At 45.2% G+C, this 25236-nt stretch overlaps 1 protein-coding gene across 1 annotated transcript; it reads left to right on the top strand.

Annotated features, from left to right (window-relative positions):
• The first annotated feature begins 8187 nt into the window (after nt 1–8187).
• On the top strand, nt 8188–23849 carry VPS18 (VPS18 core subunit of CORVET and HOPS complexes). The gene is made up of 5 exons (XM_074955681.1): nt 8188–8321; nt 16850–16991; nt 17175–17266; nt 18065–19935; nt 21168–23849. The coding sequence occupies exons 1-5, from the start codon at nt 8231–8233 to the stop codon at nt 21894–21896; spliced, it is 2925 nt and encodes a 974-aa protein (XP_074811782.1). The 5' UTR covers nt 8188–8230; the 3' UTR covers nt 21897–23849.
• Nucleotides 23850–25236: the final 1387 nt, after the last annotated feature.

Raw genomic sequence — 25236 nt, 5'->3', positions numbered from 1 at the left:
GCACTTTATAAATAGAGAAGAAGACACAATCCCTGCTTTGAAGAGCTCCCAATCTAAAAAAAGACAACTAAACAAACAGAGAGAGGGGAAGAGACTCAGCGGCAAAAGTGCTGGTAACAGCACTAGCACTTCCACTGTTATACCACAGTGGAGAGGAACAAATTATAGAATGGTGGGAAATTTTGAGGGGAAAAGGCCAATGCAGACAAAGATTGCACCATCAACCTTGGATATGGGGTTAAGTCCTGATGTGGGAGTTGAATCCACAGCCTGCTAGGCTAGAAGTCTGAGTGCTACCAGCTAAGACCTGGCCCACCTACAACTTAAATCAACCAAGTGACATCATTCTTGTCTACAAAAAATTTTACCCCAGGCCAATGCAATGTAGTTAGGTTGACTTAACTCTCACTGTATACGCAGCTAGGTGAACAGAAGAATTCTTCTGTCAACTTAACTACCACTGCTTGAAGGGATGGATTTACTACAGTGATGGAAAAATCCATAGGTATTGCCAGGTTTGGAAAGTACCCAAAAGCCTTTGCTCCTAGGAGCAACATTGCGTAGTGTGGCCATCTCTACCCTCACATTTTTCTTAAAATCTCCCACCATTGCATTCTCACCAGCACAGCTCTGTTCATTGCAATGATAGCTAGTATAGTTAAGTTGCTGCCAGTGTTTTAATCACTGTGTTGTCTAGACCTGCTCTGAGCTGGGTTAGATGATATGGTGATTAAAATGGCAATGGTTGGTCTACATTATAGTCCCTGTATTTGTTGTGCTGATGGGAGATTTTAAGAGAAGGTTTGTCCAAACACAGGCTATGGGTCAGCTACTTCAGGAGCCCCAGAATGCAATGGTACAGTCAATACTGTAAGGTGTGCTGTTTGTGGCTCCTCCTATTGCTGCTTTGAGAAACGGTACTGCTGTGTACATGCACCAAGCCATAGCAAGGAAAGGCAATGCAACAAATTGTTTCATGTGCTCAGAGTCCCTGCAGTGGTTTCTTAGCACACATTCGAAATATGAGATAACACTATGGGAGCTGTTGTGCTCTGAAAGATTTGGTGCTGCTTCCCAGAAAGAGGAAGAAGTTGAATGCAAATCAGAGGGAGTGTGAATTTCCCACAGTTAGCAAAAGTGACAACAGCAGCCGAAGGAGGAGATGAAAAGGACCTGGCAGACTTTGTTACCCATTTGTTGTTTACCCATGGGTGGGTCTCCTATAAGATGAATTGTCTCACTGGGAGTACAGAAAATCCCCTCTCCTAAAATCTTATATTTCTCTGTGGGTCAACACTTCCCTTCTTTGTAGACAGATTTCTGACAACAGTCGACTGATGACGCACTCACCTCCATGGGGTGAGATGCCCTGATTCTCCTGTTTAAATTATTTTTAAACTACCTTTACCAAGCAATTAATTTTTGGGAAAGAAACTGGGCAGCTCCCACAGGTTTCTTCCTCATGTCTTATCTGGCTCTGAACATATAGGTACAGCTCTGTCCAGATGGAGAGAGGATTCATACAATAGCACTCACCTGTCCTCAATTAAGAGTTTGTTTTGGTAATGAAAGTATATCCCAGTTCACAAGAGATACTGGATTGATAGCCATGGAGACGTATGTGCTCTTTCAATGCAACAGCTATGCCATGGCAGCTGCAGTGCAAGCTGTCTCTTTAACAAAAAGAGCGGGAGTACTTGTGGCACCTTAGAGACTAACAAATTTGTTAGTCTCTAAGGTGCCACAAGTACTCCTGTTCTTTTTGCAGAGACAAACTAACACGGCTGCTACTCTGAAACCTGTCTCTTTAACATGCTTCATTCCTAGCCTGCAAAGATAATCTCTCTGGGTTGGGGGGGGGGAGGTGAGTGGTCGGGAGTAACTTGGTCACAGGGCTATTCTTGGCCTTTCTCCTGAGAATGCTTATTAGTACCAACTGCAATGGTTTTTTCTGTGATGCAGACACCTGCCCATTAGGAACTTAACTGAGATGACCAAACACATTTCATACAGACTACGCAGACTTCATATAGTAACAGAATCAGTCATTGCTAGCCTGGGCTGGACAACTAACTGCAGCTTCAGATTAACACAAAATTGTTGCATTAAACTAAGTACAGGTTTACAATGAAATTTCGACTTACACATTTGAGTAGTGAATAGTTCTGAAGGGTGCCAAGCAAACTGATATATAGAGGCATATAATCTTATTATTAACAAAAACAGATGATTAATTAGGAGAAAAACACTGGTTTTAGCCTCAGATTCTAATTATTGTAACCAGCTTTACAGGTGGAGCAGTCTATCTAAGGACAAAGTCTAAGTCTAAGGACAAAGGGGCATCTTTACAATATTGGGAATCTGTCATGCCAAGGTCCTATACGTGTTGACCCCTTAGGATATGTCTATATGGCAGCTGGAAGTGTGCTTCCTAGCCCGAGGAAGACAAACATGCACTAGCTCTGCTCCAGCTAGCATGCTGAAAATAGCAGTGTACTGACGCAAGAAATTAGGTGGGCTTGCACTCATGTGACTAGCCCAGGGATCGGCAACCTTCGGCACGTGGTCCGCCAGGGTAAGCCCCTGGTTTGTTTACCTGCTGCGTCTGCAGGTTCGGCCGATCGCGGCTCCCACTAGCCACAGTTCACCATTCCAGGCCAATGGGGGCTGCAGGAAGTGGCGCGGGCTGAGGGATGTGCTGGCCGTGGCTTCTCACAGCCCCCATTGGCCTGGAACGGCGAACTGCAGTCAGTGGGAGCCGCGATCAGCCGAACCTGCGGATGCGGCAAGTAAACAAACCAGCCCAGCCTGCCAGGGGGCTTACCTTGGCGGGCCACGTGCAACAGGTGCAACAGGCACACTGCAATTTTTAACACTGTCTAGAACAGAGCTAATTAGGGTTGCCAACTATCTGATTGCCCAAACACCCTTGCCATGCCCCATTCCCCAAGGCTACGCCCCTGCCCTGCCCCTTCTCCCAGGCCCTGCCCCCCTCCCTCCCTTGCTTGCTCTCCCCCACCCTCACTCACTTTCACCGGGTTGGGGCCTGGGGTGGGGGTATAGCCTCTGGGCTGGGGGGTGAGGCCAAGGGGTTCAGAGTGTGGGAAGGGGCTCTGGGCTGAGCCTGGGGTAGGGGGTTGGGGTGCAGGAGGGGGTGCAGGCTCTGGGCTGGAGCCGAGGGGTTTGGAATGCAGGAGGGGGCTCTGGGCTGGGGCAGGAGGTTGGGGTGCGGGAGGAAGTGAGGGGTGCAGGCTCCGGCCGGGCGGTGCTTACCTTGGGCAGCTCCCAGAAGCGACCGCCATGTCTGCTCCTAGGCTCAGGGGCGGCCAGGCAGCTCTGTGCCCTGCCCCTGCCTACAGGCACCACCCCCGCAGGTCCCATTGGCTACAGCTCCCAGCCAATGGGAGCTGCGGAGTCGGCGCTTGGGGTAAGGGCTGTGTGCAGAGACCCCTTGGCTGCCCCTGCGCCTAGGAGCCAGAGGGACATGCTAGTCACTTCTGGGAGCTGCGCGGAGCCAGGGCAAGTAGGGAGTCTGCCTTAGTCCTGCTGTGCCACTGGACTTTTAGTGGCCTATTAAAATCTCCCAGATTGTTTTCAGTAGCCTCCAGGAGATTGAGACTGATTCCGGGAGACTCCTGGCCAATCCGGGAGGGTTGGCAACCCTGGCTAATGCATATCTATCTATCCAGGCTGGCAGACATGTTCCCAGTCCCAGCTGCAATGACATGTAGACATACCTACAAATACTCCTGTTCACTCTCACATCTTAGCTTTTTGTAAATTGATTGAACTATTCAAACTGCACTAGAAAGAGCCCACATATATCTACGAAGGTGGAGCTTAGATTTAAAAATACCTGGGTTTCTTCCTTCTGGAGTGAGAGAGAAATTCATAAAAACCACTGCCAGCAAGTGTTATTGGCTACTGAGTAAACTTTACGTTCACTTTTGTCTAGTCACATTCAATCAGATTAGTTGCAACTGCAAGTACACACGGGGTGCACTGTGGTCACATATGTGCAACTCTCTGAGGAAGTATAAAGTTGCAACTACAGGTGATAGATTCTGGTACAGGGAAAATGAGGAACATAAAGATGATGAATGCAAAGAGGAAGCTATCTGACACCAGGGCAGAACAGCTGGAGATGCAGGCTAGGAGAGATGCAGAGGTGGTGAGACAGATGTTAGGGTAAATGAGACCTGGTGAAACTGAGACCTGCTAGAGGAGCTGAGACACACACACATCTTCCTCACCAGTCACCTTCATAATCACTATATTAACGAGAGAGATAGTGAATGCTGATTCATCATGCATCATGTCAGGCACCTCATTGCACATCCCCCTGGACTCTGGAAAGATGTCTTACCATTTCCATAGACAAAAAGGTGAAGAGAAGATCCTGGGTTTGATCCTCCATTGCCATGTGCCTTGTATAGTCATTTACATCTACAAATAGTGATTGCAAAGTGGGTGTAAAATGCAACTGTTCTTTTTTGCCAGCATTTTATACCCACTTTGCACAGGCATGAACAATTATATAAGGTGCAAATCAAGGGTGAATCAGATCCTCTTTGTGTACAAACTGTATACCACAAGTAGATTTAAATTGAGGTCCCCAAATTTTGTGACAGCTAGGGCCTCATTGGCAACCTACAAAGAGCCAGAAAGCCACGAATAAATTACCTGGTTCTCTATATTCTTAAATTAAGAAGGAAGACAAACCTAATATTTGCTTGTACTTATGTTTTCCTTGATCAATTAATAGGAATTGCTTATTTTTTGAACTCACTAGCAATAAAAACATTTTAAGCCCCTGTGTATTACATTTAGTACTTGGACTAATGGGGATGTCTGATTTTTAACAGACTTTCACAGAACACAGTCATGGAGCATACAGAGAAAGTACTAGCACATAGTTCTCCCAGTCCCAGGATCAATGACCCTCTCTATTCTTTCCTGGAATTAAAAGTGATGACATAGAAAAATGCACAGATGTTGCTTGGCTGTCATCCTAGCTTCATACAGAGGCAATTAATGAATAAATAAAATAAAAATCCTGCATTAATTTTAATATTAAATCACAATAAATGAAAATGAAATACAAATAAAGTTATCTCCAAAAATGCTTTCTTAAAGGCCCCTCCAAAATAAGCATAGATATTAGTCCTAGTCTCTTTTTTTTTTTCAAGTCAAAGATTGTAGGTCAAATTTATCCCTTATGAAACTTGCACCAGAAATGAGTATGGTCTTGTGAATGCATCCGATTAAGTGAGCTGTAGCTCACGAAAGCTTATGCTCAAATACATTTGTTAGTCTCTAAGGTGCCACAAGTCCTCCTTTTCTTTTTGCGGACACAGACTAACACGGCTGCTACTCTGAAACCTGCCTGTGAAGATGTCTCATTGTTTAGGTGCATGTTGCCACCTGCTGGAGAAAGCTTATGTTTCTGTTTTTCTTTTCTTTTCTTTTGTTTTTTGGCAAAGCCCTGCAAAAATGAGTCACCGTATTGTCCATGAACTCCTAGACACCTAAAAGAACTGAAAAATGCATTGCATGTTTTTACCCACTTAAAAACAACTCCTGTCTGTAAACCTTGAGTTCATGAATTTAGCACTATAATTATTTAAAACGTTTGTAAGTAAATTGAATGAGCATTGGAGGTAGAATAACAGATGGGTAAACAGATGTTTAGTTCAGAATCTAGATTAGGTTTAGGCTGAAGTTTCATTTCAAATCCATGCTAAAGTCTGGCTTCCAATTTAACAGCACTGAAATCAGACAAACAGATCTCATGAGATTTCAGCCCAAAATGACCATAATCTCACAAATTCAGCTGTTGTCAACCAAACGAAAATAAGAAAATAGGCCTCTTTCAGTTTGGGTCTGATCAAGAACCAAAACACCATAAATAGGGATTTGGATCTAGGCACTGAAATCCAAACGCCCCACAATGATGAAACCTGATGGGGTTTGCTATGAGGTTCAAGTTTGGGCCCATCTCTAAGTTACTATCATAACATATTGTAGAAGACGGTTGGTATTTTTAAACTCAGCTTTTAATGCTAAAATTAAGTGAAGGGTCCAGAAGGGAGGAAAACATCTAATAATAATAATGTATTAATCCAGTTGGACTGCAGTTTACTATCAGAACAGAATGGCATTAGAAAAGGTTCAGAAAAGGGCAACTAAAATGATTAGGGGGTTGGAACGGGTCCCATATGAGGAGAGATTAAAGAGGCTAGGACTCTTCAGCTTGGAAAAGAAGAGACTAAGAGGGGATATGATAGAGGTACATAAAATCATGAGTGGTGTGGAGAAAGTGAATAAGGAAAAGTTATTTACTTGTTCCCATAATATAAGAACTAGGGGCCACCAAATGAAATTAATGGGTAGCAGGTTCAAAACAAATAAAAGGAAAAAGAAAAGGAGGACTTGTGGCACCTTAGAGACTAACCAATTTATTTGAGCATGAGCTTTCGTGAGCTACAGCTCACTTCATCGGATGCATACTGTGGAAATTGCAGAAGACATTATATACTTCTGCAATTTCCACAGTATGCATCCGATGAAGTGAGCTGTAGCTCACGAAAGCTCATGCTCAAATAAATTGGTTAGTCTCTAAGGTGCCACAAGTCCTCCTTTTCTTTTTGCGAATACAGACTAACACGGCTGTTACTCTGAAATAAAAGGAAGTTCTTCTTCACTCAGCGCACAGTCAACCTGTGGAACTCGTTGCCTGAGGAGGTTGTGAAGGCTAGGACTAGAACGGGGTTTAAAAGAGAACTGGATAAATTCATGGAGGTTAAGTCCATTAAATGCCATTAGCCAGGATGGGTAAGGAATGGTGTCCCTAGCCTCTGTTTGTCAGAGGGTGGAAATGGATGGCAGGAGAGAGACCACTTGATCATTACCTGTTCGGTTCACTCCCTCTGGGGCACCTGGCATTGGCCACTGTTGGCAGACAGGGTAATGGGCTGGACGGACCTTTGGTCTGACCCAGTATGGCCATTCTTATGTTCTTATGTTAATCGGAAGAGGTCTGTGTAAGCTGGAAAGCATGTCTCTTTCACCAAAAGAAATTGGTCCAATAGAGGTATTACCTCACCTGCCTTGCCTCATCTGAACAGAGCCCTTTACATTAAAAAGCCTTTTCTTATTGGCTAAGGTGGCACTGGACAGATCTATGTTTCTCAACCTTTTCAAGTTGGCAACGCCATATTTGAAAGAAAAGTTTGTGACCCTTTTACTTTTACTATACAGTAAGAGTAAAAAATGTATTGATTATAAGCCAATAGAATTTGTGTGTATATTTCTAGGGGTTGACAGAGAACACTTGACCTTGAAGCGGAATGGGGGACGAAGCCTCAGAGTTTCTTTGCTTTAGATTTTTATTCAGTTTTCAAGTTCACACAACCCTTGACTGCCTCATATGAGCCCCCTGCCTCAGGGCCACCGCCCACCCACTGAGAAACACGGGCCGGAGAACTCCTGATGTGGGATTGCTCTGTCTTTAGGCCACACGCCCGGCCTGTTCCCCTGTAGGTAACACTGGGATGAGACGCTCCCCCCCAGGCAGAGTTGGGCCGGCTGGCGGGCGGACGGGTGTACATCCAAGATGAGCAGGGCGGTACCGGTGATTGGCTGCGCAGCGTCTAGTGCTCGCAGCATCGGGGCTTACGCGCAGCCCCTGCAAGCCTGCCCGTGGGGAGCTCCCTAGGCCGGCGCTGCCTCTGACTCGTGCGATCACAGGGAGAAGGGCTGGAGCGAACCAGGGGCGCGGCGTCAGGACAGTCCCGCGCCTATTGGGTGACACGATTGGCGGGCGTGTGGTGAAGGGGGGCGGCGCTAGGCCAGCGAAGGCGCGCGACCTCCCGCTCAGGGCACGTGAGGGACACGCCCCGCCCCGCCCCGCGCGCAGCCGCGCTACCGCCCGGAAACCGGAAGCGCGGCGGCCCGCAAGCCGTCAGGTCATGTGGGGCCGCTCAGCTGAGCGTCTGCGGAAGTAGCCGGGCCGGAGGGGGCGCGGGCTCGCCGCGCGAGACAGGAGGGGCGGTGTCGGTGTCGGTGCTGCAGGAGCGGAGTTGCTCCCCGGTCCGTCGGGGGGCGGGGCGTTCTGCAGGAGGGGAGTTGTCGGAGGGTGCAGGGGGCTGCAGCGAGGGGGCTGCGTCGGGATGAGTTGAGGGGAGGGAGCTGAGTGGGTGGCGGGGGACTGGCTGGTGAGGGGGCGGCCATGGCCTCCATCCTGGACGAGTACGAAGATTCGCTGTCCCGCTCCGCCTCCCTGCAGCAGAGCCGCGCCAGCGTGGGCATCCCGCACTCCGGTAAGCGGGGGCTGGGGCTACGCGATCATCTGTGCCGGTCACAGCGTGAGAAATGCCCTGGGGCCACGATGCCCCGCCCTCCCCCTAGTCTGATTTGGGCACGAGCGCTGCAAGCGACACTGCAAGCCTGCAGGATACTGCCCTGTTGACTCGAGTCTGGCTGGCCTTGGGAGGCACCGTGATCTTACTGGCTAAGTAGGGTTGCAGAGTCAGACTTCGGTTCTGTTCCCAAGTCTGCCAGTGGCTTCCTGTATCACTGAGGTCAAATAACCCCTCCTTGCCTCCCTTTCCCTTTTGTTAAATGGGTGTCATAATACCTCATAGATAGTTGTGCGGTTTAGTTTGTAATGTGTTTTCAGATTCTGTGGTGACACTATAGAAGAGCAAATTATTAATGTCATCATGCAGTACTTTGAATGAATTCTCAGTGTTCCCATCTTTCCTGGTTTTCTCTATGTGAGGACAATTAGGGCCTTAATTAATCACTATAGGTACCAAAGATAGGTGCTATAGCATAGAGAGGGCACTCTGTCATGTGATTCTGCTCTATCTCTGGGTCCACAGTGGATTTTTGCCATTACTACTTCATGTTGAGGCAGTTGCAAGGAAATGAATTTTACATTACGTTTAGCAAATGGAAGCCTTGCTAATAGCTGAAGTACAGAAAATGAGAAGATGTGTACAGTATTTTCGACAGGTTTCAGAGTAACAGCCGTGTTAGTCTGTATTCGCAAAAAGAAAAGGAGTACTTGTGGCACCTTAGAGACTAACCAATTTATTTGAGCATAAGCTTTCGTGAGCTACAGCTCACTTCATCGCATCCTGTAGCTCACGAAAGCTTATGCTCAAATAAATTGGTTAGTCTCTAAGGTGCCACAAGTACTCCTTTTCTTTTTACAGTATTTTTGTAATCACAAATGCAATCTGCGCACTTAACCTGTGAACACAATGTTACAATGCATCAGTTCTTCTCAGATTCTCCATTGTGTATAAATAGGGCTCTACCAAATTCACAGTCCATTTTGATCAATTTCAAAGTCATAAGATTTTAAAAATTGTGAATTTCATGATTTCAGATAAATAAATCTGAAATTTCACGGTGTTGTAATCGTAGAGGTCCTGACCTAAAAAGGAGGTGTGTGGGGTGGGGGGGGTTGTGGTACTGCTACCCTTACTTCTGCACTGCTGCTGATGGCGGTGCTGCCTTCAGAGCTGGGTGGCCGGAGAGGAATGGCTGCTGGCCGGGAGCCCAGCTCTGAAGGCACAGCCACCACGAGCAGCAGTGCAGAAGTAAGGATGCCATGGTATCGTATTGCCACCCTGTGCTGGTACTTGTAGGGCACCCCCTTCAGAGCTGGGTGGCCAAAAGCCACCGCTCTCCAGCCGTCCAGCTCTGAACGCAGGGCAGAAGTAAAGGTGATGATACTGTGACCCCCCCTAAAATAACCACATAACTCCCCTGCAACTCCTTTTGGGTCAGGACCGCCAATTTGACAAACACAGGTCGCCCCCATGAAATCTGTATAATATAGGGTAAAAGCACATGGGAAATCAGATTTCACTGTCCGTGAAGCGTTTTTCATGGCCATAATTTGGTAGGACTCTATGTTTAGCGCGTAGCTTGAATTTGGTTATAGAGTGAAACTGTTTGAGGAAGAATGATGCCAGTCCCAAATTGCTTCATTGCAATTTTGACTGTAGTGAACCTCTATTTAGAGTGAAATTATTATGCGGGGTGGAAAATGACTTAATCCTAAAATATCACTGCTATATGAATGCACTTGTATACGAGGCAAAAGAGAGAATGTGAAATGGTTTTAAAGTTATGAGCTTGGGGTGAGCTCTAACCACTGCTTCTCCACTTGTCAACCCAAATTTGTGGCAGTAATGTCTCACAGGAGGCCTCCTGTCTATGCCACTTACTTCTTGTTTTTGTTTTTTAATCAGTTTCTTAGTCTTTCTTTGCTTCTTTCCTTTTTGAGGAACTTGAGTAACTATAGAAACTATTAAACATTTTGTATGTGTGATGCTTAGTGACATCGTGTTAGTTGCCCAGCCCAGGGAAACTTACCAATATACTGGATGCAGAGAACATAGGTTCCATCACATGTATAATGGCTGTGTAATTCTCATGGGCTGATTTCATATTAGTATGGTTACCACTACAGAAGTGTGGCATGAAAGCAATCTGTGTTGGTCTGAAACTTTATGCCACAATTTGTGAAATGCTGGTACCTACATTAGGTCCACCTGTGTAATGTAATATAAATATACAATAATTATGTGACAGGTTATGCCAGCTATGCAATATGAATGAGGAGTAACTTGCTAGAGGGGCAATTATGTAGTACATTCCCCTATTAATCAAACTAGTGAGTCTTGAGTTTCACATGTGATTTCACCTACTGCCACCATATAAGGTTGAATTAGATATGAGACCCAGTAAGCTTTAAAAGGACTATGTTCTATCTAGCATTGCCACTTCAGTGCTGGCCACTCAGCAAAGTTGGCATCTCTTTGCTGAGTTAAACATCTATAGGCATACGCTTCTGAAAGTATCTGTGACTGGCTCCCCACTTTAGTTGAATCCTAACCTATTCAAAAGGTTTTAAGTATCGTCTGGAACTGCTAGATAAGCAGGGTTGTATGGTGTATATCTGTGGGAAAAGTTTGATTATACCAGACTGTGTATAAAATAAAGGGGATAAACAGAGAGAGAACAAATTAAATATAGTCCATACACTGAAGTTCATATTTCTTAAAATATGGCTTGTTACCTTTATTTGGTTAAGTTTAATTGAAGTCAGGGTTCTGAATCTCTAACAGAGGTCCCCCCGCCCCCCCGTTAATTATTTTGGTGCTAAATGGAAGTTAACGGAAGCAGAATGGTTTTAAGAGTTTGGCTAACAATTTCTTTCGTTCCCTTTTGCTCTGCTTTCACTCTTGACTCCTGCATTATCATCTCTTCAGTAGTTTTTCAGTTACTATAGACTCTGTCTTCACTAAAAATTTTACCTGTTGCTGACAAATGGGTGTCAGCAAAGGGGACAGCTGAACTGTATTTGAGTTGAGAGGCAGCCATGTTCATCACCATTTTAGAATCTGCGGGTGTCCCTTCAGGGCTCCGGTTGTGGCTTTGAACATGACTTGAAAGTAAATTGGTTGGCAGCAGTTGCAGACCGATCTAAAGTTTGGGGAATAGATAAAAGTAATAGCTTTACGTAGAGCACGTTCACATAAGAGCAAACCATAACATTGTACCTGAAATTTTGTGAGATGTTAAGCTGGTTGAAGTGCGTGCCGAAGTGCTGTGCTTTTACTGATGCTATTTCAGAAAGATGTAGATCGCAAAAGAGCAAAGACTGGGGATGGCTGAAATGCAAACTGCAGGTTCCTCAAGTCCCAAAAGACCTAGCTGGAGTTAGTAGTGATCTTATTTCATTGTCTTTCTCCAGATGTTTCAGCCTCTGGGAGGTAGAAAGAAAGAAGGCTCATCCAGAAATCTGAAGGTGCAACGTTTAGAATCCTAAACAATAGATAAAGCACATTTGAAAAGGTGTTTTTATGCACATTTGAGAGGAATGCAGAGGTATGGGACTGAGACTCCAAACCAAAGCTAGTTCTCTTGTTCCAAGTCAGGAAAAACGATATATGATGGAATAAAACCAATTGAATCCTACCCAAGCTTTTTGTGTAGAGGAACAGAGGCTAAAAAAGTACCTCTCTCCCCTTCTGGTGAAGATCACTAATTAAAAATCTCAAATTAATGACTGAAGTGCACATACAGCTGACTGCGTTGTTACAGGTAATCACTCAAGGAATCTAAAATACATAATTTTAAATAAAACTGCTTTTAAATTAGTAAAACCTTCTATCCAAAAGCTAAACTGCCCCTTTCTTTACTGAGTTACATTTTCATTGGTCCTCTGACTGAGACAACCTTATTTTTTCCTGAGTGGGCAATTAGCCAGAAAAAAGTTACCTTGACTCTAAGTGAATGTGACTTAGAGATCTCATTTTAATGGCTTGATTCTTGTGCCTTTGATCATCCTCCATTCCATGTTTTTCTTTTTTCAGTAATGGGTGTCTGTATCACTTTCCCATCAGAGTGAAACTCCACTTTTGAAAATTGGCAACCCTACGTGGTCTACATGCAATTTGAGCACCGATTTAACTGAATCAATATGACCACTAGTTATGGGCCCTCTTATTTCAGGATAACAGTGTCCTTTTTCAATTTTCCTTATATCAGTTCCTCACTGACTTAATCAAAGCCAAAATAGGACACTCAACCTGAAATAAGTGTCCACAGCAGGGGGGTGCTGCTGACTTAGTTAAATGGATAGTCAAACTATGTGTAGACAAAGGCTGAATTAAGTGCTAGCCAAAAGGGGTGTTGCATAATTAGCATGAAGTTATTTCCCATCTCTTCCAATGCACACACTTCGGCTACCTGTAAGGTTGCTATTTTTTGAATTTGCCACTATTGAACTAGCATCAGTAACGGGGGATAGCGATGGTAGAGCAGGTGCCAGCACTTCTGTCTCCATGTCATTTGACTGTGCTTGCAGCAGGTCTAGGTGATACCGTGATAACTGTTGACAGCCCATCTACACTAGTGCTAATCTTTTCTAGCCAGTAACTGGGCTACACTGGTGCTAGACCAGCGGTGGGAGAGTTGCTGAAAATAACATAGGGACAAGACTATAGGGGCTGATTTGTGCTTTCCCTGTGCTGTTCCAGGCCTCTGCCAGCCTACAGAGCTCTAGGCCTAAACTCTGCTCCCTCTCACATGGCAGCAGAGCATTCGCTGCCTCTACAGTGCTGGGCTGACCACAGAATCCCATCCTGCCAGTCAGACGGTCTTCTAACCCTCCTTTTACACTGTGTGTTTAACTTTATGCCTGCTGTTTGGCTGCTTTAGCCAGTGGCCTTGGTTTCCAGCAGCCTTGTTCTATCTTTTACTCCTGGGGGCATTCTGTTCCAAAAAGATAAAAATTCTGCACACAATATTTTAAAATTCTGCATATTTTATTTGTCAGAATAACACAGTATAATCATGCCAGCTTCAATTATTTTGGTAACTTATTTAAAAATACCTGTCAGCAAGTATGTCTGTAACAATACAGACAATGAAAAAGATTCAGGATTTTTTTTTTGACAAATATATTCCTTACTAGGCATATTAATACAGAACTTTGATTAATCATTCATTCAAACTACAATACAGAACCTTATTTCCTGCACCTCTCAGAAGCAGTGCAAAGGCTTTGGGGAGTTGGCGTAATGGAGGAGCTGAGTGAGAGAGAAGTAATTGCTGGGAAGGAGCCTGGGAGTGAATCTGGAGGGTTGTTAGATGTGGGTGGGAGAAGTATGGAACAGAAATTTTTTTTGGGGGGGGAGGATTATTAGAAAGTTGGGGAGCCTCCCCCATACAGACCTTGGTTAACCCCTAGCCCCTCTCATTCAGTCAGGCACATGTGCCCCTGTCCCCATGTGTCCATGCACTCCTTCCCCCGTCCCTATACACCCCCTGTCCACATGTCCCTGCATCTCCTTCCCCCTGTTCCCATGTGTCCCTGCACCCCGTCCCCATGTGGCCTTGCACCCCCACTCCTATTCAGCCCCTGTCCCTCCATTAGCCTTTCTAAACCCCAGTCTGTGACCTCCCAGCAGCCCCATGTGCCCCACTCTGTCTGTGTCTCCTCTCCCACCCCCCCACCCGCCCATGTACATTCTCATCTGTCTCTGTGGGCAGGACGCTGTGAGGAATGCAGGCTGTCCTCTCTATGGGATGTTATGGCTGGTGAGCAACTGCCCTCTGTTCTGGCACCACAGCAGTCCCCGGTGGGTGAAAGGCATAACTGCAGCATCTCTCCCGCAGAATGTATTTTCTGCGAAGGAAAAAGAAATCTGCAGGGAACATGAATTCTGCACATGCGCAGTGGTGCAGAATTCCCCCAGGAGTAACCTTGTGTACCTTGTAAATCCTTTGCAAGTGAAGATTTTCCCAGGCTAACTGCACTACATAGATATAACTGTCCTAGAAATCCCTGTGGAGCCAGTGGTTTTCCATCCTTGGAGGGAGGCCAGTGTAAATTTAACCTAGGAAAGAAACCAGAAATGACCAGTCCTTTCTTGTTGTCTAGCCTGAGGTGGCCTGGTCATTCTGTTAGAGGAATGCAATATTCTTGGTCAAGGGGTTACATGGTATCCTGTGAGGGCATGGGAAATTCAGGCAGAGGAAAAACTTGCATCACAGGACTGGTATGGAGAGAGCTTTGTGATACAATCTTTTTGTTGACATACAAATGTCCCCTGGATTCTACTAATGAGTATCATTCATGTTTTGTTCCATGTGAATGTCACATTATTTTACAGTTCCATGGCAGAGTTGAATTCCTTTATGGATTTTGGCTAGTGTCCATCCACCATAGGAGAGCAGCCTTCAGAAGCTGCCCCATTTAGGCATGGAAATGGTGTGCTTCTAGGTTGTTCCAAGCTTTTGAAAGCTGAGCCCTGTCCAGCTTCAGAAAAATGAAACTAGTCATGCCATTCTGCCACCCTGCTATGTGGTGTTAAAAGCCTATCCATCTTAATGTATACATTTCCCATCCCCCTGCCCTGGCTAGTCCTTCACCCTCCTCCCTTCACCATCTTAGTGCTTGGCCTTCTCTTGAGGTCACTGCACCTGCTTTAAAACTTGAAAAGCTTTTATGAACTGAAACAAAACAAAACTCTAAGCCTGTTCTGAACCAGTTTCTGTAGCAGACTATGTTGCCATGCTGCTGGTGTAAAACTTTCTCCTCCTACCTGCTATACAGACCACGCTGTCTAGTAATCTGCCACCATCTAAATTTGGTGTCTCCCAAGCTAGCCAGCTCGGTGGTCCCCTGGCGTGTAAGTGGAGCCATTAAAGCAAAATAGTTGAATAGTGGTGGTGGTTCTAGTTTAGGTCAGCATTGTGACTAGAACAATATGAAAGTCATTGGTTTCTACTCACCCTCTGACTCCCAGTTTCAGTTCACACACACCTGAGTTTCACTTTGAGTTTCAGGCTTCAGCAGACCTAAAATGCATTGTGCAGCTCTGACAAAATGACCACATTTGCCAGGTTTAACCCCAAATCTTAATTTGGCCTAGCCTTGCTTGAAATTCAGTCCAGGTTTGCCAAAAGATCCAGGAACTGGATCACACTGGCTCAAGTTTTCAGTTTGTAATTAAATTCGAATCTGGTTCTACCTAGTTTTGGCTTTTGTTGGGCAGCGTTGTGGTCTCATGGTTAGGGCACTGATTCTGGTACTCACCAGACTCGAGTGCTAGTCTCGGCAAGCTGTGTGACCTCAGTCAATTCACTGAACCCCATGTTTCAGTTTCTCTCAAATGTAAAACTGGAGTAACGGTACTTATTCATCTTTATCAAGTGCTTTGAGCTTGGTGGATGTAAAACATTATACAAGTATTATGAAACTTTTCTACTGATCTAGTTGCGACTTCCAGCTGTATTGCTTGCAGTCACTGATCTTAAATTGTTTTATGGCAATTAAATGATTAATTTTATGGAAAAATCTAGCTATCTTTAATCTTTTGAATAATCTCAATTTCCACCTTTTCTTTTGTGTGATGGATGCTAGACTGAATAAGAGAAATTAATTTTATCCTCCCCAAATGAAACATTTTAAACTAATGCCACCTCTGATTTCTGAGTCTCATTAGACTGTAAACTCTCTGGAACATAGATACCATCTATGTTAGCACCTTGTACAGCACCATTTCAGTGTTTTAACAAATAACCTGATTTTCCAGTAGTTGACCATTTGTTTTCTTAAAAAGAAAAGGAGTACGTGTGGCACCTTAGAGACTAACAAATTTATTTGAGCATAAGCTTTTGTGAGCTACAGCTCACTTCATCAGATGCATGCAGTGGAAAATACAGTGGGGAGATTTTATATACACAGAGAACATGAAACAATGGGTGTTACCATACACACTGTAACGAGAGTGATCAGGTAAGGTGAGCTATTACCAGCAGGAGAGAAAAAAAACTTTTGTAGTGATAATCAAGGTGGGCCATTTCCAGCAGTTGACAAGAACATGTGAGGAACAGTAAAGGGCCGGGGGGTGGAATAAACATGGGGAAATAGTTTTACTTTATGTAATAACACATCCACTCCCAGTCTTTATTCAAGTCTAATTTCTTGTCCTCCTCTTAATCAGCTTTTTATGAAGTTGTCATGCAACTGTAATGTGCAGTTTCTTCCAGAGTTTTCAGGGTTCGCTGTGTGTGTGTGTTTTTTTTTCAGGTTAGTGCCATGTGACAAATTGCTCCACTGTGGCAGAATGGGAAAAAAGACTTTTACTGTATCTCCAAACATGCACCTGGGGAAAAGATTAGATGCTACTCCCCATGATTCCACACCATGGAGCACTTCACTTTCCTGTAGCCCTCCCTGTTTCTGCTCCCTGTTTTACGTTACATTTAGTGTTGTCTCTTTTCTGAACTACATTTGTATTTTCACGTTTCCTAGGGTATGTGAATGCTCGGCTGGAGAAGGAGACTCCAATATTTAACAAGCAAAGGATTGATTTCACTCCTCCAGAGAAAATTAACAGCCTTGTGGTCTCCTGTAACCAACTCTGTATGAGCCTTGGCAGAGACACCCTTTTCAGGTAACTTGTACTATTTAAGACCTGAAGCCTTCACAGCCTGTTTTTGGGTTGCGTGGAAACCCTGTCTCTAAACTAGGTGCAGATTCATGGTCTTTTGTAAAAGAGAAAGGTATAATTTTGTTTCCACAGTTACATGGGCTCTTCCTGCATCTTGGTAACTTGCTTTGTCATTCCTCCATGCAGGATTGATCTTGGCAAGGCAGATGAACCTAATCAGGTAGAGTTGGGACGCAAGGATGAAGCCAGAGTCTACAAGATGTTTTTGGACCACACAGGTGAGGTGATGGTGTAGGGGAAATTGCAAAATGCTGTTTAATATCTACAACAAATGCAATAATTGTGTTAAACAAGCATTTAATTAAGGAAGATTTCCAGTTTCTGTTCTGTGTGTGGAAGGAGTACGTGGCCCACCTGGGGAATGAACTCAGACTACCTAATTATTGTCCAGGGACTCTGCCTATTTAATACCCAAGGTTTAGAGGAAGAGTACTGTGCCTTACTCCTTACATTTTGGTGTATATGAACCACTGTCCAAGTTCTTTATTTACAGATGTGGGCTGATTTGAGTGAGCTTATTATAACTGATAAAAGAAAATTCTCCTTACACGATGTACATCTAACTTTTGGAGCCCATTGCCTCCTTTGGCCTTAGGAGGCCAGGAGCTTAGCAGATTTCTAAATAGGATTATAATATCCACAGTTAACTCTAGCTGGGATGAAACACTTATAAAATATAAAACCTAATGACAACAATTAGCAGCCTGGACTTTCTATGGGCCATTTATTCCAGAGTTGTTCATATAGGGTTTCTTGCACCTTCCTTTGAAGCACTGTCAGTTGTGATACTAGGCTAAATGGACCACTGATCTCATCCATTATTGCAATCCCCAGGTTCTTATGAATTCAAATTCTTGGGGGAACTCTAGGAACTTGACTTCCATGTTTTGTCTAACATGACTCTGAGAACAACCAGAAGTCTTGCTTTACAGTAGTGGTCTGCCTGGGTTGTGGTGTTCGCAGTTCCTTTAACCCTGCACCCATTAATCATCTATCTCTTGCTATATGCCTTACAGGATCTCATCTTGTGATTGCACTGAACACTAGTGAATGCCTGTATTTGAACAGAAGTGCTCAGAAGGTGCGGACGCTCTCCCGCTGGAAAGGTCACTTGATTGAAAGTGTCGGCTGGAACAAGTTTCTGGGTTCAGAGACTAACACTGGTCCTATCCTGGTGGGGACAGCCCAGGGCCAAATATATGAGGCTGAGATCTCTGTCAGCGAGGGAAGTCTCTTCAGCACTAATCTGGACCAGTATTTCCGACTGGCCTATACCTTAGAGGAGGAGGCAGGACCGACCCCAGTCTGCTGTCTGGAAATAGAGCGAGGGCTCGATGGGAAATGTTTTATCATTGCCACTACTCGTAAGAGACTCTTCCAGTTTGTTGGCAAAGTGCCTGAGGGGGTGGAGCAACAGGGCTTTGGCTTCGTGTTTGGCATGCATGCAGACCACTTGCCCAGCTTCCGAGAGTTCCCAGCCAGCTTTGGCTACAGCGAAATAGCATTTTACACTCCAAAGCTACGCTCCTCCCCACGCTCCTTTGCCTGGATGATGGGAAATGGGGTCTTGTATGGTACATTGGACTATGGACGGCCTGACTCTATTCTGAGTGATGAACGGGTCTGGGAGTATCCCTCTGATGTAGATGTGGCAGCTAACAAGCCAATCTCCATAGTGCTCACCCAGTTCCACTTCCTGCTGCTACTGCCTGACAGAGTGAAGGCTGTGTGCACTCTGAATGGGCAGGTTGTCTTCCAAGACCTGTTCTTGGAGAAGTTTGGCTCGTTGAAGCGCATGATCAAAGATCCCACAGTCGGGCAGATCTGGATCTACACGGAGAAAGTTGTATTCCGCTACCACGTACAGCGGGAATCGAGAGATGTCTGGAAGATGTACATGAACATTAACAAGTTTGATCTGGCCAAAGAGTACTGCAAAGACCGTCCTGAGTGCCTAGATATTGTGTTGGCAAGAGAGGCAGAACACTCCTTCCAAAACAAGAGGTACCTAGATAGTGCCAAGTGTTATGCACTGACCCAGAACTACTTTGAAGAGATTGCCCTTAAGTTCATTGAAGCCAAGCAGGAGGAGGCATTGATGGAGTTTCTGCTCAAGAAACTGGCCAGCTTAAAGTCCTCTGAAAAGACCCAGACAACTTTGCTGACCACCTGGTTAACAGAGCTTTACTTGAATCGGCTAGGTGCTCTGGAGGGGAACACCTCGAAAAGGAATCTCTTTGAGGCGACTCGGGAGAAGTTCTGCGGCTTCCTGAGCAGCCCCAGAAACAAAGAGTGCCTGTTCAATAACCGAGCGTCCATCTATGAGTTGCTAGCATGCCATGGGGACACAGAACACATGGTCTATTTTTCAGTTATTATGCAGGACTATGAGAGAGTGGTAGCCCATCACTGCCAGCACGATGACTATGATGAAGCCCTAAATGTCCTTACCAGACACAGAGATGAGAAGCTCTTTTACAAGTTCTCTCCGGTCCTGATCCAGCACATCCCCAAGAAGGTGGTTGATGCTTGGATCTCCATGGGCACGAAACTGGATGCCAGGAAGCTCATACCTGCCCTCGTCAACTACAGCCAAAGTGGGAGCACCCAACAGATCAGTGAAGCTATTCGATACATGGAATTCTGTGTGTGTGAGCTGGAGGAAACCGAGCAAGCCATTCACAACTATCTGTTGTCTCTCTATGCTTTGTGTCGGCCAGACTCGCTGCTATCATATCTCGAACAAGCAGGAGCCAACCCTAACAGGATCCACTATGACCTGAAGTATGCGCTTCGGTTGTGTGCAGAGCATGGACACCACCGAGCTTGTGTCCATGTTTACAAAGTGATGGAGTTATATGAGGAAGCAGTGGATCTAGCTCTGCAGGTGTGTGCTACTATGTTTAGTACTCTTAGTTAATTTGTTCTTGAAGGTCCAATGGTGGAGAGCTTTCCCTTTCTTAAAGGGAAGGGGTGGGAAGGCTGGCTAGTGTGTTTAAAGGGTTATAAAGGCCCCAAGAAAGGGAGGGAATGTCTGTCACCATATTAACTTAGAGCAATAGTGGAAGCTCAGAACTATCAGGGTATGTTTACACTGCAATTAAAAATTGGCTGGCCTGTGCTAGCTGACTCTGGCCCATGCTAAGAGGCTGTTTAATTGTGATGTAGATGTTTGGGCTCGGTCTAGATCCCAGACTCTAGGACCCTGCGAGGTGGGAGGGTCCCAGAGCTCAGGCTTGCAGCCTGATTTGAAATGTGCGTACCACAATTAAACAGTTCTTTAGCCTGAGTCAGATGGCATGGGCCAGCCCTGGGTGTCTAATTGTAGTGTAAAGATACCCACAGGGGATATCTGACTTTCACAGACCATAATCTTAGGAGAGTGAAAGAGACTGTGTGGTGGGGGATATGGTTTCTGTTAATGCAGTCCTGGCTCTGTGGTACTCTGCTCATTGATAACCAGCTCTGCTGATCTGAGGATCCCACCCTATTCTTAATCTCCTGATTTAATAAAAAAAAAAAAAGGCAAGAAAAACTTAAAATGAATTTATCCCCCCTTGGTCATCTTGTAGAAAGTTTAAATTAGTGTAGAGGTAACTTAGGTTCTGAATGATGACAGTGCAGTGTGTACAATTTAAAGTGCTGACATTTACTGAGTTTAGTTCATCACAATATTTGCAGAATCCTACATTCTGAGTATAGAGAATACTGTGGAGGAGATAAATGCTCTAGCCCGGTAAAGGTCAAACATTGTAACTGTGCCTGCTGTATGAGGGTGGATACTTAATTCATTGTTGTAACCTTGGAGGTCGAAGGTCACTAGTGGCTTTGGAGAGCTAGATCTTCCTGTTGTGTTCCTGGACCCTAATGACTCTTCAAAGTGATCCAGAATTGCTATGCACACCTTTTGTGTTGGGAGTGGATGTCTCAGGGGGAGAGAGGATGTGGCTGACAAACAGCCAAGTGGGCATGTCAACTGTATAGCTGTAGTTATGACTGACATAATGGAGAGATCTCCTACTGGTGTCCTTCCTTTACTGGTAGTGGGCTCTCATGACAGAGAGAGAAGTGAAGAGGAAATCATAATTTTGTTTCCTTACTGTTCTGTTCAATTTTCAGGTGGATGTGGATCTAGCAAAGTCCTGTGCAGACCTCCCTGAAGAGGATGAGGAACTACGGAAGAAGCTCTGGTTGAAAATTGCTCGCCACGTGGTCCAGGAAGAGAAGGACGTCAAGAAGGCTATGGCCTGCCTTTCTAGCTGCAACCTACTAAAGATTGAAGACGTCCTTCCCTTCTTCCCTGACTTTGTCACCATCGACCACTTCAAGGAGGCAATCTGCAACTCTCTGGAGGACTACAACAGGCACATTGAGGAGCTGAAGAGAGAGATGGAGGAAGCTACACAGAGTGCCAAGAGAATCCGGGAGGACATCCAGGAGATGAGAAACAAATATGGCTCTGTGGAGCCTCAGGAGAAGTGCGCAGCCTGTGACTTTCCACTCCTAAACCGCCCTTTCTACCTTTTCCTTTGCGGCCACATGTTCCACTATGACTGTCTGTTCCAGGCAGTTTTTCCAAACCTGCCTGCCTACAAGCAAGCTAAGCTAGAAGACCTTCAGAAGAAGCTGGGAGCCACAAGCCAGCCCTCCAAAGCCCATCATCGCCCCAAGGACACAGATGCCACCAGCTTGGGGAAGGGACAGCAGAGTCGGGAACAGATCAAGGCAGACATTGATGATATTGTAGCAGCTGAATGCGTGTACTGTGGGGAGCTGATGATCCGGTCCATTGACAAGCCTTTCATTGACCCACAAAAGTATGAAGAGGAGAGGCAGAGTTGGCTGTAGGGTCACACAGTTATTGTTCGAGGCTGCGCATGAACACAAAACTTTGAGTTATACGTCATGTCCACTGCCTGTGAAATATGCATATTAGGAATTAACCTCCAGAAATCTGAAAACAAATGGATTCGATAGAGCTCTAAGGAGAGAGCAGCTGGTACTGTTATGTGGAAAGCAATGAGTTAGTCCTGGAGGACTGAGAGAAATGGTTATGGTTGTCTAAGAACTGGAAGATTAATTTCCACAAATGCCTCAGAACTTCTTCTGGCTTCTCTCTGAAGGTGAGCTTGAGCTTGCCTCTTGAAGCTGCTCTTATGAGACCCTTTGGCATGAAGATAAGAATACCTCATTGCCCAGAGAGAACTGGGAACAGAAAAATGATTTCATTCAGTTGGACTGCTTCCCCATTTTATAGTATTAATTCAGGTGAAGACTGGGGCGATGGGAAGAAGCAGTGGGGAGTGCTTGGTGGCATAGGCTTTCATTCATCACTTTCAAATTAGGAATTGCTTTTAGTTTGCTTCCTAATGAGATTGTTTAGCCAGCTTTACTGACAGAAATGTAAAAGGAAGGCAATAGACTTGCGTTTACATACGTGTCTACAAACATCTGTCCTGTTACACGAATGCATGGTTCTGTATAATAACATAAAAATATGATTCTTAAGCAGCGCAGTGTCTAAAAAGATGCATCTTAATCCCTGTGTCTGGAATTTTGGGGTTGTGGTCTTTCCCCAGTTTTCCAACAAGTTTTTTGGTCTGATCCATACAGTTGAATCTTCTGTAGGATCTCTTCACTTTGTTTCCAGCCATTATACTGTAGTCCATTCTGAATACCCATACTGGGACATTCTGCACAATTACCTGTTTTGGTTCCAGCACCACTGAAGTACAATACTTGCTAATGGTAATTTGAGTATTACATATAATGATACTTCACAGGTAGCACCCCTTAGTGGGCACTCCAATGAAAGTCTAGCAATCAGTTTCCTCAAGGACTGACCACAGCACTTCTCTATGAGTCAGTGACACCATTTCATCTTGAAGCAGAAACTTGAGAGCCTTTGGCGTCCTTTGCTAAGCAATCTAACTGTTCCCTTCATGGCTTAGTTGAGTGCTCCTGTAGGTCAGTGTATTTCTCCCCAACCCCTCCAGATGCTGTTCAGCATTGGAAGTTTTTTTTTTTTTTTTGGTCCTGTTTTTGACAGGGAGCTCATTACACTTGAGGTGGAGGATGAGATTTTTCTCTAGCACCTTAGTAGGGGTTAGTAGTGGCATGTGACATTTAGATCTGTCAGCACTTCCTCATGAAGGAACTAAACTTCCCATGGAGCTTTGGCTGGGACTAAATCACAAAGATCAACAGGTGAGGGGCAGTAGTGAGAATCACGTTTTGTAAAGCGGTGGTGGATATTTGTCATTTTAGTTGAGAGGAAATTAAAAAAAAAAAAAAATCTCCTGACTTCTATAAAGCTTATGTTCTTGTCTTGAGAACCCATCTGTGACCTGCTAGCCACTCACGACAGCTGCTGTGACTGTGGAACTGGGTCTTGGTGTAATACAAAATTACATTTTGTCGTCTTAACTGGGGGTCTTAGTAGCCTCACAGGGTTCCAATAGAGCTTCCCCAACTTCTGATCAGAGCATTTCCTAACTGAGGGCTTAACCTGCAATGTTTTACTTGTGCAATGCTGGCAGGAAGAAGCCTTAAATCAGAGGTGGGCAAACTATGGCCCGCGGGCCACATCTGACCTGCGGGACCATCCTGCCCGGCCCCTGAGCTCCCGGCCGGGGAGGCTAGCCCCCGGCCCCTCCCCTGCTGTCTCCTCTCCCCTGCAGCTAACGTGCTGGAGCAGCACGGCTTGCACCCGCCCACCTCCCAGACTTTCCAATAAGCCTGTCCTGCCGCCAGCATGGTAAGGGGGCGGGGAGAGTTGGATAAGGGGCAGGAGGTCCCAGGTGGCAGTTGGATGGGGTGGGGGCGGTCAGGAGACAGGGAGTGGGGGGAGGTTGGATAGGGGGTGGGGAGCAGGGGGGTTGAATGGGGGTGGGATCCTGGGGGGGCAGTTAGGGATGGGGGTCCCAGGAGGGGGCGGTCAGGGGACAAGGAGTGTGGGGGAGGGGTTGGATGGGTCGGGAGTTCTGAGGGGGGAAGTGGGAGGGGGCTGGGGACAGGCTGTTTGGGGAGGCACAGCTTTCCCTACCCGGCCCTCCATACCGTTTTGCAACCCCAGTGTGGTCCTCGGGCCAAAAAGTTTGCCCACCCCTCCCCTAAATGAACACTGTCAGAGCTGCATTTCAGTAGTAGAAAACTGTTGCTATTGGAAATATTATCTTTTTACTACTAGAACTGCTGAATAACTAGTTTTATTAGTGCCAGCTATTAGTGCTTGTTGATGGCTTATCAGTTCTCTTTTTGATTGGTTCTGGATTGCTGTTTGACTTGAGAGAGCTGCTCTCTGTACCAGAAGGCTTTTGTGATGAAGACACATGAGGTATGTCTCTCACTTATTGAATGTGATGTCTTTGAAATTCTACATTAAACCTTCCTGATATGATTGACTGCTGGATTTTTGTTCTTGGCTGGAAGCTTGTGTGCGTTTTATACACGATGAAAGTAGTTCTGATAAAAATTGGGGATGGGCCGTCTTCTGCCTTGTCATTGCTTTGTAAAAGATCATAATCCAAATTAATTTTAATCCACCCCAGGGGATTTCAAATTGCTCAGTTTTCTTGGGAGGCTGTCTTCCTCCTCATTCCTTTCAGATGTCCACAGCTCGCTCGCTCTCTCTGGAGTTTTAGAATTACAGGACAGTTCTTTTACATTCAAAGCTCTTGAACTGTTTTGTTTTACGATACCAAATACTTCAGAGCACAATACAAGCGTTAATCATTCTATACTCCCTTCTAAAGAGAGAATATTCCTGTGGATTTGCAAAATGGGGAAACGGAGTTACAGATTAAGGATTCTCAGAGCAAGTCTTTGTCAAAGGTAGAACAGAAACATGGGAGTCTTTTGATCCCGTCTCTCCTCAAGCACTAGACTATTCTACTTAGTCAAAATTTAAATGGATAACTGTTTTGAAGCCTGCCTGTTCAAGGGGCTGTATGTTTGGGCAACAAGTTTGTTTGTTACCTTGAGCCTTCACAGAAATGTCACCTAGCATTTTGATGGATTTCAAAGCACAATGATCACCCTCAGTGCAGTGTCCTGCTAATGCCAGCTAGGACTCTAGCAGTGTCCCATAACACTGGCCCTCTTCAACCACCATGGAAAGGTGTCCTCCGCACACGTCATAGCATCTACTAAAGGAGTTTCATAATCACACATTTGTGTGTTCATGGTT

This window comes from Natator depressus, chromosome 6 (genome assembly GCF_965152275.1).
Source record: "Natator depressus isolate rNatDep1 chromosome 6, rNatDep2.hap1, whole genome shotgun sequence".
Taxonomy (NCBI): Eukaryota; Metazoa; Chordata; order Testudines; family Cheloniidae; genus Natator; species Natator depressus.
This window is presented reverse-complemented; position numbering and strand designations above follow the sequence as displayed.